The 14,460-nt window shown below is 35.6% G+C and overlaps 1 protein-coding gene across 1 annotated transcript in view; it reads left to right on the top strand.

Annotated features, from left to right (window-relative positions):
* Positions 1-14,460, top strand: part of MSH4 (mutS homolog 4) — an 86,953-nt gene that overhangs the window by 2,975 nt on the left and 69,518 nt on the right. Inside the window, exons 2-4 of the mRNA XM_069478096.1 lie at positions 3,759-3,941; positions 7,714-7,874; positions 11,134-11,244. Of these exons, the coding sequence (XP_069334197.1) occupies positions 3,759-3,941; positions 7,714-7,874; positions 11,134-11,244 (455 nt within the window). The remainder of the gene's footprint in view (positions 1-3,758; positions 3,942-7,713; positions 7,875-11,133; positions 11,245-14,460) is intronic.

Genomic DNA, 14,460 nt, shown 5'->3' on the forward strand with positions numbered 1-14,460 from the left:
GGCTAGTGGCTACTGTATTGAACAATGCCAGTATAGAGCTAAGAATGGTTTTTGCATTTTTAAAGGTTGAAAAATCAAAAGATGAATAATATTTGGTGACATATGAAAATTATATGAAATTCAGAATTCAGTATCTAGAAATAAAGTTTTATGTATTCTCATTCATTTATGTATTCTCTATAACTGCTTTCCTGATATAATGTCAGAGTTGAGTAATTGTGACAGTGACAGTAGGGCCTGAGAAGCCTAAAATATTTGCCATCTGGTCCTTTATTAAAAAGTTTACTGACCCTGACCCCTGGCTTACAGTATAAGAGAGTAGTTACATCTATATATGAAGGTTTGAGAGTTGTCAGGAACTAAATGTTCTTAGAAAAGAGAACAGATGAGTGGCCCAGAGGAAATGCATAGTGTTGAATTGTGAGAGAAGGTTTAAAAGTACGGAGCCCTGAAGGCCACTATATAAGAAGCAGAGGAAAAAGGATCTGGCAAAGACAACTAAAAGTGGTTTAAAAGGAGAATCAAGATAGTAGTAGGAAAAAAAGGAATAAAAGAAAAGAACCCAAACTTTTTTTTAGACTTCTATGTGCCGAGAACATAATATGTTATGTGTACATAAACAGCTTAGCATGTTTAAGCTGTTTATGTACATTCTTTTAAATTTTATGACAACCCTGTAAAATAGGCAATATCTTATATTAATAGGTAAGAACCTAAATAAGGAACTGAAGCCAAGTGAGTCTAAAACTCTCTTTACAAAACTGTTTGCATGGGAGGAGAGAGTTTCAGTGAAGAAGTTAACGGAGAGAATTACTATACAAATTAAACATATCTTAGTCCATTTTCTGTTATTTATAACAGAATACCTGAAACTGGGTAATTTGTAAAGAAATGAAATTTATTCTTACAGTTCTGGAGGCTAGAAAGTCCAAGGTGAAGGGGAACTTCGGTGAGGATCTTCTTGCTGGTGGGGACTCTGTACAGAGTCCTGAGGTGGTGCAGGGCATCACATGGTGAGAGGGCGGAGCCTGTTAGCCCAGGTCTCTCTTTCCCTTTTTATAAAGGCACCAGTCCCACTCTCATTATAACCCATTACTCCATGATTGGATTAATTCGTTCATGAAGGCAGCGGAGCTCTCATGATCTGTCACCTCTTAAAGGCTCCACTTCTCAATACTGCCACATTGGGGATTAAATTTCAACATGAGTTTTGGAGGGGACAAATATTCAAACCATAGCATTCTACCCCTTGCCCCCCAAAACTCATGTCCTTCTCACACACAAATACATTTATACCAACCTCATAGCCACAAGGTCTTAACTTATTCCAGCACCAACTCAGAAGTCCAAAGTCCAGAGTCTCATCTGTGAGCCTTTGAATTCAAAACAAGTTACCTACTTTCAAGAGACATTGGTGATACAGGTATAAGACAGACATTCCCATTCCAAAAGGGAGAAATAGACAAAAAGAAAGGAATAACAGGCTTCAAGGAAGTCCAATATCCAGCAGTGCAGACATTAAATTTTTTTTTTAGAGTTGGAGTCTCACTCTATCACCCAGCCTGGAGTGCAGTAGCACGATCATAGCTTACTGCAGCCTCAAACTCCTGGACTCAAGCGATCCTCCCACCTCAGCCTCCCAAGTATCTGGTACTACAGGCATGTGCCGCCATGACTGGCAAGAGGTTAAATCTTAAAGCTAGAGAATAATCTTTTGAATCCATAGGCTGCCTCCCAGACACACTGGGGTAGGGGTTGGGCCCTCAAAGCCTCAGGCAGCCCCACCCCTATGGCTTTGCTGAGTGCAGCCCAGTGGCTTCTTCTGTGGGTTGGAGTCCAGTGTCTGAAGCTTTCCTAGGGGGCTGTTGCATGCTGCCGGTGACTCCACAGTTCTGGGGTCCCAGTGATGGTCCTGCTGCCAGAGCTTCACCAGGCATTACCTTCAGGCACCCTGCAGGTTTCTGATGTCACAAACATATGAAAAGAGCCAAAAGACTGAAAGGAAATGTAAGTCTTTCTTTTTACATTCACCAGTTCATAGCTTTTAGAATTTGTTTCTATAGCCTCAAGGTATTCCTGAGAAGCACCCTGACTGACAGCAGGGAGCAAACTTCTGGCCTTAGTTTCCTGCCCAAAACCTTATCTCAGGAACAAAATCACATCCCCTGCCATAATCGTGTCTACGTCTCAGAGATAACCAAGTCTCCAGGAATAGAGAAAAACCAAGAAAGATGGACAACCTGAAGTCTTGCAGCTGCCTGCTAATTACTCCACAACAATTACTGTTTTTTCTCTTTCTTTGTCTCCATAAGAGCAGTAAGTCACTTGGCCTAGCTGCTGGCACTCTTTCTTTGGGGTGCCACGCCATCTCCCTGCTCTCTTCCCTCACCTCTTTCCTCTATTTCTTTCTCTCTTTCTCTCTCCTCTAAAAAGATAAAATAAATTTTACTTTTACATTTTAATTTCTGCATGAGAAATCTTTCTTCACCCACTCTGTGAGCACCTGCTAGGCTTTCCACCCTAACACTCTACCCCCCCAAAAAAGGAAAAAAATTAGTTGGACATAGTGGAATGCACCTGTGAGAGGCTGAGGTGGGTCAATTGCTTGTGCCCAGGAGTTTGAGGCTGCAGTGCACTATGATTGTATCATAGCCTAGGCAACAGAGAAAACCCTGTTTCAAAAAAAAAAAAAAAAAAAGCCATACAGCAGCCTGAATGCTTTGCTGCTTGGATATTTATTCCAGCAGATACTCTAGTTTATCACGCTTGAGTTTGTCTTTCCACAGAGCTCTTAGGCATGGACGCAGTTCAACCAAGTTCTTTGGCAGTTTATTATAAGCATGGTCTTTGCTTTAGGTTCTAATACCTTGTCTCTCAGTTCCATCTGAGTTCTCATCAGAATGACCTTTACCACCCATATTTCTATCAACATTCTGATCACTACCCCAATCTCTAAGGAGTTTCAAACTTTCTCTAGCCTTCTTGTCTTCTAAGCCCTCCCCAGAGTCTAGGCTTTTTCTAGCCTAGCCTGTTTCTCCAAATTCTTTCAGACTCTGTCCATTACCTAGTTCTAAACTGCTTCTACATTTTCAGATATCTTTATAGCAACACCCTACTCCTTGGTACCAATTGTCTGTATTAGTTTATTAATTTTGTCTGCTGCTTATAACGGAATACCTGAAATAGTAATTTATAAAGAAACGAAATTTCTTTTTTACAGTTCTGGAGGCTGGGAAGTCCAGGGTCAAGGAGGGCATGTCTGGTGAAGGCCTTCTTGCTGGTAGGGCCTCTGCAGAGTCCCTAGGTGGTGTAGGGTATCACGTGGTGAGGGGGCTGAGCCTGCTACCTCAGGTCTTTCTTCCCTTTCTTAAAAAGCCACCATTCCCACTCCCATGATAACCAATCATTACCTTTTAAAGGCTCTACCTCTTAATACAGTTACATTGGGTATTAAATTTCAACATGAGTTTTGGAGGGGACATATATTCAAACCACAGCAATATATCTGGTATATTGGAAGATTAGAGGGTAATTTATGATTTTAGCAAGAGTGGTCTCAATGAACTTGTAGAAGCAAAAGTCATATTAATGTATTTGAGTACATTTATCAATGTAATTAAATTTGCCATAATTTTTTATATTTCTAAAAAATCATTAGCAGATGAAGCTTATAGAAGGTGAACATGGTGTAAATTATAGGGATTAATAATTGCATAATTCAAATCTTTAAGAATTAACACTTAATTTTTCAAATACAGGTTCATACTTTGGAAACAATAGAGATTATACAGAAAACACAGTTGCATCAAATCTTGCTTTTGGTACAAGCTCATCTTCTGCACGAGATTCTAATTATCCTCAAATAGTTAAAACTCCATTGTCTGCTGGAAATCCCCAGAGATCAGGTTATAAAAGTCGGACACCACAAATGGGATATTCAGGTAAAATGTGTGGAAGTTCAACCTAGATGATCTTTTGAAATTTTTGAAGTTTTGTAAATCATAAATTAGAATGGTTACATTCAATTTGAATCATTTATAACTGATATGGATAATTGAAAGATAAATATGTCAATTTACTCATATCCATAATTAGAGACTAGGTTAATAAGGCTACATAGTTTCTGCTATTATTTGTTAATAAATGCAGGTCTACATTATTTTAACCATGCTGACAAAAAAATGCACAAGAAACAGAAACTTCTTCCTTTTATACACGATCATTTATATCTAAACGTTGATCCTGATAATACTGTTTAGTAGCTTTTTAAAATAGTTTGATTTTTATCTAAATCTACTAGATTTTCTTGAGGGGTAAATGGATAAAATAGATTTTCATGTAAAACAGTTCTCTAAGGTACATACAACAGAATTTCTTGGTTACAGGGTATATGAATGTATACATTTATATAATAAGATAATGACAAATTGTTTTTTAAAGTAGTACTACCAATACACACTCTTACTAACAATGTATGAGAGTCGTCTTCAACATTTGGTATTGTCACTCAATATTTACCAAGGTAGCAGTTGTAAAATACTAACTATAGTCTGAATTTTCATTTACCTGATTACTAATGGGGTTGATGATCTTTTTGTGTACTTTTGGGCTATCATCTTTAATTTTCTGTGAAATGAATGTTTATGTCTTTTACTCATTTTTATTTACGTTTATTTTTCTGGATATAGAAATTTATATATTCTGAGTGCTAAATCATTTGATAATTTTTCTGTTTGTTTCTATGTCTCTAGATCTAACTTCCATAGGTCATTATTTCTATCTCTGTGCCAATGTCACACCATCTTCGGCTTGGAAATAAGTCTTGATATTTAGTAGGACATCCCTCCCAGCCTAACTTATTCTTAGAATAAGCAACCTTATTCTTCGTTAGAAGAATCTTAGCTCCTTAAGGCCCTTTGCTCTTCCATATAAATTTTGGGCAAATTTCAATTTCCACCAAAAAACACATTGAGGTTTTGACTGAAATTGCACTTGTGCTGAATCAATAGATCCTTTTAGAGAGAGTTAAAATAAGAGGCTAACTGATATCCATAGAGCAAATCATTTTGTCCACCTGATTATTAACAGTTTCCTTTACAGAACATGTCCTTTGGTGGACATTCACATAGGACACAAATATTTTCAAAGTTTATGCCCATTCTTAGGGATCTATACACATACTTCCTCATATTTTCTGGTCACTGAGCTTCCAATCCTGTTCCTTCCAAGTCCATGACCAGCCAGATAAACCATTAGCAACTGCCTGTGAATGAATCTAAGTCTGTACTTTTGGCTATCTCTCATTTCGGACATAGTGGACAACCAAATGTACTGCTCAAAGTTCCTCTCCAGTGAAAGATCAAAATGAACAAAAAACTCAAAACATTAGATGAAAATAGTAATGGATATCAAATATCTCAATGAAGGAGGAGTTGCTTAGCAGAAAAGCAATGGAAGAAATTATACAGGGAAAGATTGTTTATACAAAAATAAACATTTTTGAGACATCTAAAAAATCAAGATTGATAGCAACTATAAATTATTGTCATTGATTTATAAAATTTTCATGAAAACATAATGAAAAACATTAAGACCTAGTAAAAATTATATAAAAGGATATAAACAGCTCTCAAAAGAAAAAATATAGATAACAAATGGATATATTAAATGATGTTCAATTTCAATAGTGTTAAAAAATACAGATTTAAGGGCCACTCTGTTAAATTAGCCAATGATAAAAATAATAAATTTTAGAAGTTAGTAATGGTGAAGATGAAGCAGTAAGATTGGCTTTTCTCATACCCTACCGACAGAATTAAAAATTAGTCTAGTTCTCAAAAGAAATTTGGCAATATATATGACATCCTTAAAACATGAATTTTCCTTTTTCCAGTAGTTTGACTTCTAAGGATGCATTTTAAAGAAATTATAAGAAACCCAGAAAAAAGCTTTATGCACTGTTGTGCTAATTAAAGTATTATTTATAACACAGAGATAACAGCCTAAATGTTCTTTTAGAACTTTAGAGGAGATGTCTTCTCCATGCACTGAATTTTTCACTGGAACTTGTTATATGTTTTCCAATTAAAAATAGGAAAGTCATATTCTATTTCGATCTCAAACTGACTTCTGTAGATCTAATATAAACTTAATCACCATTTATAACGTAGCTTTCATGGGGAAAAGTTTTCTGAGGTCTAAACACAATAGATTGTAAGTAAACCCTTAAATTGACTAATGACTAAGCATATAAATATTTTTGTGGGCATTACAATAGAAGAAAATAGGGATCTAGGTCAGGGAAGGAAAGAAGGGAGGAAGAGCAGTAAATTAAAAGGTTGACAAGGAAGTAAAAGACCAATTTGCTTCTTTGAAAATAAAATTTCAGACATTTTTAGTCTGACTTTTTTTCATACATGAATAATGCCCTTTAAGTGATTTTGTAGGCTTTATGAAAAACTTCTATATTATTGCATTTAATTCTTGTAACAACCTTCTAAAAAATGTTTGGTATTTCTGTTTACATGAAGAAATGGTAGCTTTTAAGAGGTTAAAAAATTTACTCGAGCATTCATAGTTTGTAAGGCATAGATCTCAACATTAGTCATGTATGTAATGTCTCAGAGCACGAGCTCTGGAGCCAGGCTGCCTGGGTACAAATTCTGTCTCTACCAGTTCCATCCATGCCTTAGTCTCCGTGTAAGTAAAATGGAGAAAATAATGGTGTCTATTTGACAGGATTGTTGTGACAATTAAATGAGTTAATCCAAATAAAGAATTTAGAATGTTCTTGGTAATAGTAAGCACTTAATAAATGTTGGTTATTTTATTATTATTTTTATCTCTATATTACACAGATATTTCAGAATTGGAATTCATAGTTGTATAATGTTTAATCTTTATACAATGCATTCATATATATAATCTCATTTGATCCTTTCAGCCAGCTCTCGAGTTAGGCAGGCAGTTATTAAATTAAATTTTATAATTTATAGTTATTTATTATGAAATAATTTATCCAAATTCAAATATCTTTTAAATGATGGAGTAAGGTAAATAATCTAAGTTTTTTGATCCCATGTTCAGTGTTCCTTTTATGATTCCATCCAATAAAGTACAAAGACAATACACATTTGTTATTTCTAAATGTGAAGTTAGGTTTTGGCAAAATACTTTGAGAATTAATATTTGTATTTGGGCCGGGCGCGGTGGCTCACGCCTGTAATCCTAGCACTCTGGGAGGCCGAGGTGGGCGGATCGTTTGAGCTCAGGAGTTCGAGACCAGCCTGAGCAAGAGCGAGACCCCACCTCTACTAAAAATAGAAAGAAATTATATGGACAGCTAAAAATATATATAGAAAAAATTAGCCGGGCATGGTGGCGCATGCCTGTAGTCCCAGCTACTCGGGAGGCTGAGGCAGTAGGATCGCTTGAGCCCAGGAGTTTGAGGTTGCTGTGAGCTAGGCTGACGCCACAGCACTCACTCTAGCCTGGGCAACAGAGTGAGACTCTGTCTCAAAAAAAAAAAAAAAAAAAAATTTGTATTTGATCTGAGTAATGAAAAATTATTTTTTTCTGAGGCAAAAAAGGTTATTTTGGGGGGTATTAATACAGTAGTCATGTCCTAGATTAGGTGCTTTAAGATCTTATGTGAAAGAATTAGAAATTATTATTATTAATGTTTGTATATTTTCTTTATTTAAAAATTAACAGCTACATCCTCATCTGCAGTTTCTATACACTCCCCATCAGTTATTGTAGCTGTTGTAGAAGGGAGAGGACTTGCCAGAGGTGAAATAGGAATGGCAAGTATTGACTTAAAAAGCCCACAAGTTATATTATCCCAGTTTGCAGACAACACAACATATGCAAAGGTAAGTATTAATGATCTTAGAAAATGGTTGATCTAGTGGGAAGTATGCAGATTTTCAAGTCAGTGCCTGCCTAATTAGTTTATTTTTTGGTAGAATAAAGGTTATTCATGATTACTTCAATATAAATAATTTAAAATAAAATTATTTTACATCTGATTTTTATTTTTTAAGTATATTTTGGCCTAAAAAGAATGTGTTTTACTATTACTTGAATATTCCAAAGTTACTGTTAATGTTAGTTTCTAAGATTAACATCCTCAAATTAATAATTTTTGGACTCATTCCAAAGGTGATAATATATGTGATAATGTGGTGCTGATCATAATTCTGAAAGCCACAATCCAGAAAACTATAATCTCGATGTTGAAATTCTGAAAGATCAAAATCCCTGAAGTCTAAATCTCTAAAGTCTAAAATCTCTAATGTCTAAAATCCTGAAAAATCACAGTCCCAAAAGATTAAAACTCTCAACACTGAAATCCTAAAAGCCAAATTCTAGGGAAGGGATTATGTTTTGGTTATACATAGGATAGTTGCATCATATTAGTTGCATCATGTTCGGCATAACTACTACCTTGTTATTGTCTTTATTTGGAAATTTAATATAGTTTAAGGAGATGCATATGGATGCCAAGTTGACAAGGGGTGGACTTGTGTACTTAATTTTAGGTGTCAACTTGACTGGATTAAAAAATACCTAATAAAGCATTATTTGAGGTCTATTTTTGAAGGTGTTTCCAGAGGAGATTACTATGTGAGTCTGAGTGGATGAGGTGGGGAAGATCTGCTCTCAGTGTTGGCAGGCACTATCCAGTTGCCAAGAGCCTGGAGAGAGCAAATACAGAAATAGGAGGGGTCTCTCTCTGAGAGCTGAGACAGACTTTTCTTCTCCTGCTTTGGGCATCAGAAATTTGACTCCATGAAAGTGCATTGTCAGAACATTGACTTTGTGTGTAAGCATTGTGCATATAGGTAAAAATGTTGAAATTTCCTCAATAAATGAAGAGATGTCCTTTTCATACATCTGCATTTGTTAAAGATAAAATTTCTTGAAATCTCAGCTCTTTGGGCAACTGCATGTGTGGTGGTGACCAATTGCAGTTTTTGATTGATCTCGTCAAAAGGCTTAGGTCGTCCCTCATGGTATTTCTTTTTTGTTTTGTTTTGTTTTTAATTTTTTTTTTCTTTTTTTCCTACTCTCTGTATAATTGCAGAACCTCATGTATTTCAAATGACCGCAGTTATAAAGTGGGTGCACACAATTACCAATCCTAGTGATATACATTTATGCATTTTGCTTTTTGATTTCGTTATGAATATGGTTTGTCTGTTGATAACTGCTATACCCATGCGACTGTCATTAGTTTATCTGAGTGTCATTAGTTTATGTATCTCACAAAAATACTGTATATATGTTATTATTGACTATTTTATTGTGTAAAGTGGCCTATGGAGTATTCTGTTGTGTTTTTATGTTTCTCAAAAAAAATTACCTTTTACAAATGTAAATTAAGGTCTTTAAACATTTCTAAATTATTTCTCCCAGAATTATATTTTTGTGATTTTGATCTTTTGGGATTGTGATTTTGGGGATTTTTAGACTTCAGGAATTTTGCTCTTTCAGGATTTCAACATTTATGATTATGGTGTTCAGGATTGTGTCTGGGTTATGGCCGAAACCTGTGATAATGCAATTTCCAGAAGGCTGTTTTCACTGAATCGTATTTGAATTTTAGTTTTCCAGCATTAGGGAAACTGATATCTTAGGTCAGCCATAATTGTCTTTTTTTTTTTTTTTTTGAGGCAGAGTTTCACTTTGTTACCCCAGGCTGGAGTGCAGTGGTGTGATCATAGCTCACTGCAGCCTTGAACCCCTGGGCTGAAGTGATCCTCCTACTTCAGCCTCTTGAGTAGCTGGCACACCACCAGGCCTGGCTAATTTTTTTGTTTTTTTTGTAGGCACAAGGTCTCGCTATGTTGCCCAGGCTGGTCTCAAACTCCTGGCCTCAAGCGATCCTCCCATCTTAGCCTCCCAAAATGGCTGGGATTACAGGCATGAGCCACTGCGCCAGCCAATTTAGTCTCTTAACTTCTTGCCTTCATTTCTTATTTTGCCTTCATTTTATATTACTCATCATTAATTTGGACCACTGGCCTATTGTCATGGGAGTTTGTATAATTTGATCTATCAGGTAGAGCAGTGGTCCCCAACCTTTTTGGCACCAAGGACTGTTTTTATGGAAGACAATTTTTCCATGGACCAGGGATGGGAGGAATGGTTTGGGGATGATTCAAATGCATTACTTTTATTGTGCACTTTATTTCTATTATTTTTACATTGTGATATATAATGAAATACTTATACAACTCACAATAGGTTGGGGACCCCTGAGGTAGAGGTAGTTTGCTCCTAATCTCTATATTTGGAAAAGTTATTTGACCAAATTATTACTTTATTTTTAAAAAATTTTTCCAATTATTATTTTAAAAATATGATCTACTATGTTATTTTTTAGTGTTTTATTATTCTTTATTCTCTTCCTTTAGTTCACCTTTATGGTTCCCTATTGTATAGGTTTCATTTTCCTAACTAATAACTAATTTTTTTTATAACTAACTACCTTAATGATATTAGTATGCCATACTAACTTCATCTGTAGATATTTTACATTTTTATATCATTTTAAAAGAATAGGAATACAATTTTTTAAAAATAGACATGTTAGACAAGTTGAATAAGAATTTATGTGTTTAGAATAGTTCTAAGAAATGCACTATATTATGTGAAAAGCATAAGGCATAAGGCAGATGTTTTTCATCTGTGTTTCTGTACTTTTTCAACTTCTAAAGTGTAACAGTATAGCCATAGTGATTTTATCACCATAGTTACCTGTTGGATGTGTTTATATTTTTCGTGGAGATGGATAAAATACTGAGTAGAAGAATTTATTTTAAAAAATCTTACTTGGGAAATACATATTTGATATGTTCAAATTAATTTTTGAGCTTAGGGCTGTTACAAACTATTTTGAGTAAAATATATCCTATATTTATAATCATATTTTATATTTGTGATTATATAGGGAATATGTTTACCATTGGAAATATATTTTAATTGAAATATATAATTAGGATAGTTGTAATTTTGTGTATCTATGAATTAATTTTAAATACTTATCTATCAGAAAAATATGAAACCTTCTTTTTAGAGACCATCCTAAGCTTATATTTAAGAAATTGTTTATTCAAATGATTTTAGGTGATTACTAAACTCAAAATTTTATCACCTTTGGAAATAATAATGTCAAATACTGCTTGTGTTGTGGGGAATTCAACCAAGTTGTTTACTCTGATTACAGAAAATTTCAAGGTAAGCGATTTTTATTCTTCATAGTAATATTCAAGATAGAATTAGCCAGGCATGGTGGCTCATGCCTGTAATCCTAGCACTCTGGGAGGCTGAGGCAGGAGGATCGCTTGAGCCCAGGAGTTTGAGGTTGCTGTGAGCTAGGCCGACGTTTGGGTACTCTAGCCCTGGCAACAAAGCAAGATTCTGTCTCAGAAAAAAAAAAAGAAAGGTCTAATTACTTTATTTAAAATCCACTTTGTAATATCATTATAAAGAACAATAATTTGAGTAACTTTATATTTAGTGCACTAAAGTTTTACTAAACACAAGTCCTAATCTAAGGGACTATCAATACAAATAATAAAAATAATAGGGAATTCACTTATTTGATCTGGCATGCTTAATCTACTTTAATCAAAAGAAAAAATGTTTTAGGTAATAAGGTTTCTCAGAGTATAAAAGGGGCAGACGCTTAGAGAAAACATAGGGTTCCTTAGGTTTAGCTTCCTGGAAACTAGTTATTATACTGTTACACTGGTTGAAATTGAAATTCCCACCTTTCAAGGGATAAGTAGCTAAGAGTAAGTATTTTTTCCTCTAGGGAATTTAATCTGTGTTACAAAATTATTTCCACTTCCCCTTGTAACATTACTGCCTCACAATTAGCCTGTTATTCTAGCCTTCATCTGTTGGACTGTGACAGGTAAGTGTTGTGGAACCTTATCCAAAAATGCTCTCCCCTTCAGTAAGGGCTTTCTCATCATGTAGTTTACTTCTTCCCTCTAGCAAATCTCCCTGTTTTGTAGAATAAGGGTTGTGATTCTAAACCAAGTAGACAACATTGCAGTTGGAATAATTCCTTAAGAGTGCAAATTATTTTCAGAATATACTATATTTTGTTACGTTTGTAGACTTATATTTGAAACCAAGCTGATGTTTGGAGTCCAATGAGTTCCTTTCTCATTCCTAATATATTTAGCATTTGTAGTTATATAAGATTTGTTGTGGTGCTCTTAGAGATCCTATGTAGCTCAGCTATCTGTGACTTATTAGTCACTATTATAAATCTATTGTCTCTATTAGACAAGTTTCTTTACATGTTCTGTTTCATTTATTACTTCATACTTCTTTTCATCACCTTTATTTATGCATATCTTTCTAACTTTGGTGTTTTTGCTGCTGTTGTTGTTCTGATTAGGCCTTCTCAGTCTTTTGGTTGTAAATAAATCCAATGTAAACTAGTTTAAGCAAAAAAAAAAAAAAAAAAAAATTTATGGCTTTAAGTAACTGGGAAATCAATGGTTGGATAGATCCTGTCCCTACTATCAAAGATAAACAAAGCCAAACACTTGTGACAGTAATAAGCACAGATTTTAATCAGTAATGTACTATTGCAGTAGGGAAAGGAGTCAAATGTGAACTAAACTCTAATTTCTGTAGAGATGACTGGGCATTTTAAAGGGAGAGTGAAGGAATAGGGAGGGGTGAGAGGGGCTCAGTAGAGTCAAGGAAGTGAAAAATTACAAAAATCAAGAGGATGAAGTAGGTCCATGTGAAACCCATTTGTGTTTGCTGACACTTATTGAAATTAGGCACCCACCCCCTACCCGCATGGAGAATGAGAGACAGGAACCCTGTCTTTAGGTCTTGGCTGGATAAACAGTACTTTTTTTTTTTTTTTTTTTTGGCAGCTTTGAGTTTTCTTAGGCATTTTAAGAGGGGATCCATTCATCCTAGGGATATGTCTTTGAGCAGTTAGAAACAATGTTAGTATTTTGTTCAAGTCTTTATAGGCCAAGGTCCAGGCCTAGTTGAGAAGCAGGCTCAGAGGAGCCTGGGTAGAGTTTGGTCAAGGAGAGAATCTTTGTCACTACCCTCATCCCTGGTACCATCTTCTTTCCACTGCAGATAGATTACCTCTTAAGAGGTTTAAGAATATGATTGGCCGATGGCTCTGGTGATATCATCTCAGTTTAGCTAATCCAGAGGAAAAAGAACTTTTTTTCAGTATCTATATATGAATTCTAGGGAAAGGCACTGACTTTTTAAATTTCTTTTTTATGTCAAAAGATTAAGGTCGGCCAGGCACGATGGCTCACACCTGTAATCCTAGCACTCTGGGAGGCCGAGGCGGGTGGATCGCTCGAGGTCAGGAGGTCGAGACCAGCCTGAGCAAGAGCGAGACCCCGTCTCTACTAAAAATAGAAAGAAATTATATGGACAACTAAAAATCTATATAGAAAAAATTAGCTGGGCATGGTGGCGCATGCCTGTAGTCTCAGCTACTCGGGAAGCTGAGGCAGTAGGATCGCTTAAGCCCAGGAGTCTGAGGTTGCTGTGAGCTAGGCTGACGCCACGGCACTCACTCTAGCCTGAGCAACAAAGTGAGACTCTGTCTCAACAACAACAAAAAAAAAGATTAAGGGCGTACAAATGTTTTTGTTACATAGATACCTTATTTAAGGCTTAACTCTGGGATTTCTTCATTTTTCCACATGTTAGACTCACTATTTCTTGGGGTAAAGGCATTATGATTAATCTTGGATCATGTGCTTTTTGCTATGGTGCATGGAGCACTGTAATTGATAGGCCTACCAGAATCATGTGGAATGTAGGATAGGTCCTCCAAAGGCAAAAGCAACATAATTTCAATATGTTTGAGTAACCACAGTGCTTAGGAATAGAGGAATCAGACTGTCCTTGTTTCAAATCCTGACTCTAAGTGACCTTGTGCAAGGTACTTAACCTCTTTGAGCTTCAGTTTTCTTTATCAGTAAATTAGGGACAATAATAGTACCTACTTCCTAGAGAACTGATATTTTATATAAGATAATCAGAGATGGCCTTATTGATAAGGTTATATTTGGGCAAAGTCCTGAATGGAGTGAGGGAGCAAGCCATGGGAGTATTTGAGGTAAAAATATTATAAGCAGAGGGGAAAATCAATATTATTATTATCACCACACTTACCATAAAAAGACCTTCTTTAGCCAGGCACAGTGGTGCATGTCTATAGTCTCAGCTACTTGGGAAGCTGAGACAGGAGGAGCACTTGAGCTGAGAAGTTCAAGACCAGCCTGGGCAATGTAGCAAGACTCTGTCTCTTAAAAAAGAAAATACCTTCACTTAATCAGAAGCAGTATGAAGTAGAAGGAACATCTGCGGGAAGTTAGCTACTCTCCCAGCAAAAAATTGGTCCCGTTGGCAGTGGTCGTCACGAGGGATAAGGAAATAATA

This window comes from Eulemur rufifrons, chromosome 8 (genome assembly GCF_041146395.1).
Source record: "Eulemur rufifrons isolate Redbay chromosome 8, OSU_ERuf_1, whole genome shotgun sequence".
NCBI lineage: Eukaryota > Metazoa > Chordata > Mammalia > Primates > Lemuridae > Eulemur > Eulemur rufifrons.